This window comes from Apium graveolens, chromosome 9, assembly GCF_009905375.1.
Source record: "Apium graveolens cultivar Ventura chromosome 9, ASM990537v1, whole genome shotgun sequence".
Lineage (NCBI taxonomy): Eukaryota > Viridiplantae > Streptophyta > Magnoliopsida > Apiales > Apiaceae > Apium > Apium graveolens.
The window spans coordinates 255,746,536-255,751,607 of NC_133655.1; the positions used below are offsets into that span (position 1 = coordinate 255,746,536).

A 5,072-nucleotide genomic window follows, 5' to 3' on the forward strand; every position below is an offset into this window, starting at 1 on the left:
AAATTAGTATCATGATGTTCAGGATGCGTACAAGACCATCACTTTCAGAGTCTCATACCTAAACTGTATGATTAAATTTGAATAATCTTATGGTTATGAAGTTGGCATGTCAATCATTCCCTGTTTGAAATTCACAGCCACTCAATTGTCAAGTCTACAAAACCATGATTAATTCTTGGCCCTGCAACATTAAGCTTTATCGTTTCCTAAAGCAACCCTTTAACAAGTGGAGAAAAAAAGACATAGCTACATCTTTGAATTCTTTTCAATGTCCCCATATGTCCATTTCCACATCTCATTACAGAAGAGATATTATTAGCTTAAATAATTTACATTAGTAATCAAGGAAAATATTGTTCTAATTGCCATTATCTGGATTAGTGACCGGAACAACACAACTATATACTCATATGAAATTTATGCGGTCACCAGCAACTTAGTTCAATTTATGAGTTTGTTTTTCCAACAACATATACACCAGAAAATGAGTAAAAGAGACCATTGCCTTCAGGGTATTTTCATCCCTCTTTTGATGGCAGGTAGAGGGTATTCTTAACCGCAATGTGGGTGCCTAAGCGTTTTATTATCATGAAAAGAAGGATTCAAAGAACTACTGTATTGTATACTGCACGGAGATACACATCAGTGTATCAGGGGATCTTCCTGAAAATTATGCATCAATAAGATATCGACTCCATCTTAGTGATAAACAAGTCCCGCATAAGTGGTGTGTGTGTGTATGTTGGTATTATATCTAGAAATTCACGACTCATTGATAACCTTCTTCGTTTGTGTATTGTACGGCAAATTCTAAACTTCATAACAAATCCTTGCAAACATACATTACCAGCTAGACAGTACTTGTCACATCAAAGCCAAACACTTCATTCTATTATTCTAAAACAAATACAACCAAAGCATAACATGATAAAACAATTGCACATAAGTTTTACATTGGACTGCTGATGATTACATTATAGCACAGGCTTGGGGGTTCTCGTCACTGAATGCAGTGGTGTACCTCACCTCAGTAGAGCTGGCACGGGCCAGCTGAGAGGTACGCGGGTCAACATACTCTGTGTTACGCACATACCCAGCCGGGGCCTTCTTATCATACACACCGGGTGCATAAGGGTGATCAACCACGTCATATGGAACATATGGCCAAAGCTCCGCCTTCTTTCCTGTGCGATGAGCCACACGTGCCACCACTTTGTCGGGGTCTACATAACCAACAACAGTAAGCTTGTGCTGCTTGGGATTAATATCAACTGAACTTACACCTTTCATTCCTTCCACAGATCTTCTCACTTTCCTTTCACAACCCTCACAGTCCATCTTCACTCTAACCTCTACCGTCTGAACTCGACCAAGCAATTTTAATTATCAAAATTTAAATGGTAAGAAATTATATGAAATACACGCTTCTAGATATAAATGAACCGCATGATATCACAAAGTCAGGATGCACAATATGAATACATAATAACATAGTTAAATTTAAGGTAAAATTTATCTTATCTCGTTTTTTTAGTCTAGTACAATTGTACCAGAATTGGTCAAGAACAAATTTTAAGCAACGACAATGGTATTTCTAGTGCTAGAAGAGGTCTAGAGTTCAATTTTTACCTCCTCATCTACCTATTCTTAAAATATATATAAACCACGAAAAAGAATGCTTTTACATTCTTAATAAAACACATGAAATTCCAAGATTTGTCAAGATTAAACGCATGAAATGAATCGCGTTATGAGTTCGTTGCTACTTGTTACTGAATGACCTAGGACCATAAAACTATGGCTTTAGTGGTATTTTCAAAATCTGTTTTGACGTGTACGAAAATGCACTTCAAAGTTCAATACTACCATTTTATAACTTATTAAGTTTAAAATATTGTTTAGCCTTTGAAATGATCAAAGAGTCCAAACAAGCAAGCATCAATAGTTCAAGAAAGTTATAGATTTTGTTGCTAAAGCAGTGCATAACAGGTTGGTATATTATGGCTGTATCTCTCTTTTAGGTATCTTCTTTTTGCTAACTAAAGAAGCCATGGACCCTAACTAAAAGCTAGCAAACAAGAATTTTAAGTATAAAAAGGAATAAACTCTAGTGGACCCCAAGAAACATGTGCTACATGGGCCACCACAAGTTAGCCTGGATCATTCCTGAAACCTGTCTTCTCTCAATTTATTCATACGCAAATAATTATAATAGAAGTAGTAAATACTTGGGAAAAGAAAAAACTGTTTTTATAGAAACAAGACAAAGCAAGGAACCCCCCACGAAAGGGGGTGAGTATCACATCACATCACTGCCGTTCAATTTAAGGATTATTACTTGATATTCCCTCTGTCCCATTGAATTATTAACATTGTTTATAACATTGTTTATATTCTCCCTCACATAATTTGAAAAATGTTAACAATCTAATGGGATGGAGGGAGTATTTACCATGGATGGACGGTCTTAATGCAATCTAATGTAAGGTGATGAAGGGGGAGTCATTTTTTGCTTATGAACTTATATTTCTTGCTGCAACTAGCTGGTTGTTACAAACTAATTCTGATTTCTAATATTAAAGACTCCAATTCGGGTACAAATCATGAACTCTAGTTAAGTAATCTTTGCTAGTGCAACAAGTATATTAGTTAGTGTATAATTAATTAAATTACAGACACAGTTGTTTTTGTTTCCTAGGATTCCACTAGACACATGTATCTTCAATCAACTTTGAAACACCAATAGTATCTATTTACAGAATAGAACTGTAAGTATGTTTGATGGGTCACAGTCCTATAACCTCTGCAATGCTTCCTTGATTATTAACTTATACACAAATTTATACAAATTTTAACTCATGCCCATTTCTTCAAGATAATTGAGCCCTTGTAAAAGAACCAGAACCAAGACATAATATCATATATGAAGACATAACAAATAGCTTATTAGAACAACAGATCTATCTGAAGAATCAAGATTATAAAGAAAAAGAAAGGCAAACTATAATTATATCATGGCATGTGTGTGTGTGTTTGACATAAACTTCAAATGAAGAGAATATTGGTGGGTAAAAGGGTACCTGCAACTGCTTGCGTTTCTTGTACTTGGAGTGGCTGCTTCTGCCAGAACAATCAAACATATCAGAAATATGATCTAGTGCACCCATCCTTCTTGTTTTCTTTTTCCCTTTTTTCTCAACCCTTTGTCTCTCTCAAACACACTTGGCTAGTGCAATTGTAATATCTCAACACTCACTTCTCCCATAAAAAGAACTACCCCTTTGACTCGAAAGATGTATAAATGAAATAAAATATCTTAGACTCTTGTTTGTGTTTTGAGTTCCCGAGATCTCCTTCTTTATATAGGTCCCAGTGGGCCCCAATAATTGAATTCGAGTTTAATTATAATATATTCGAATTCTTCAAAAACGGTATGGTTCGGTTTTTTTTTTTTTAATTTGAGTCGGCCGAATTTCCTTCCAAATAAGCTGGCATATTTCGGTCCGGACATTCGGGCTGTTGGGTTTTTTCAAACAATTTTAATATTGATAATTTTAATTTTATTGAGTATGAAAGTAAAATTTTCTTACTTCTTTGCAATTATTATATGTGAATGTGAACATGGACTTTAAGCCAATTTAGTTAATTACTTATCTCTCCTTCCAACCTTACTAGCATAAATTCCATACGATGTACAGGTTTCGTTAATATAGTAATATTTCTAAAATTTTACTGATCAAATTATATCATAAAATTAATTTTAATATATTCATGTAAATATAGATGATAATAATGGATTTATAATAAAAATAATTAACTAATTGAGAAAAAGTTGTGTTTGTATTTTAGACGGATAAGTTGTGATCGTAGTTTAGCATGATAAGGACATCACTATCTGATTTTTTATCAATTTAGTAATTTAGTCAATAGAAAATATTATGAGGACGAGCGAATTTTAAAGATAATAAAGTGATAATATTGTAGACCAATAGTGATGGAAATGAGAAGATATGAGACATTTAAAATAAGTTGACTTAAATATAAGGTAGGAAAATCGATAAAAGTGATAGTAGGTATATTAAAAACGTCATAATTAAGATTTAAAGTAGTTAAATATGTGAGACTTACTAAAACTATCGTCCTTGTACTTTCAACATTGTTAACATATATAAAAACTTTTTTTAACCTACTAAAAATGGTATGAGATTTTCATGAAGAGATTTCATTATAAAATTTATAATATCAACTTTTGCACTCAAATAGGTAAAAAAATTAGTTAATTTACAAATCCGACTCAAAAGTAAACATTTAGACTAAATCAACTTTACTTGATTAAATATAAAAATATAATAATTTAAAATTATTATGTTGAGCTAATAAGTTTTCATATATCATAGGGGTGTGACTGTAATTACAAAAAAAATGAATAACGACATATAGAGTTAATAGATGAGAAGTACACTTAACAAACAATTCCCGTCCACTGATATCTAAAATACGTTTTATTATCATACAATAATAATATCGATAACTTCTTATAATATATATAAATAATTGATTACGAGATTTACAATCTTCTATATAAAAAAATTACTCAATAGCTGTTTTAGAATTATTAATATATATTACTTACTAAATAATTCATGAACCGACTCCATCACCCTATTGGAAGAAATAAAAAATAAAATTTAATATAACTCGTACTTTACACGGATTATCATACTAATTTTAGATTATATTTGAAAATTTATACTTTTATATATGCGTGCACACTATTAATTAAAATTTGGAACAAAATATTTATATTTTAATCATCATAGTTTAGAATTTAATAAGCACGTCTACATAATTTAGTCTTAAAATCAATAAAAAATGTGTACATTGTATGCATCAGTTATTTAAAAAAAAATTAGAAATTTTGATTCAAAATTATATTCAATTTTAAAATAAATTCGGATAAAGTATAATTTATCCAAAATTTTATTCAAAAATTTAATAAAAATATTATAAAATTCGGATTTATACCGGGTTAGGCTAGTTTTTATCGAAAATTGGGCTTTTACAATATGATA

At 31.3% G+C, this 5,072-nt stretch overlaps 1 protein-coding gene across 1 annotated transcript; it reads right to left on the reverse strand.

Annotated features, from left to right (window-relative positions):
- Positions 1-769: 769 nt before the first annotated feature.
- On the reverse strand, positions 770-3,338 carry LOC141683508 (heavy metal-associated isoprenylated plant protein 26-like). The gene is made up of 2 exons (XM_074488246.1): positions 3,081-3,338; positions 770-1,359 (listed from the first exon to the last, which is right to left on the reverse strand). The coding sequence occupies exons 1-2, from the start codon at positions 3,165-3,167 to the stop codon at positions 970-972; spliced, it is 477 nt and encodes a 158-aa protein (XP_074344347.1). The 5' UTR covers positions 3,168-3,338; the 3' UTR covers positions 770-969.
- Between the last annotated feature and the right edge of the window lie 1,734 nt (positions 3,339-5,072).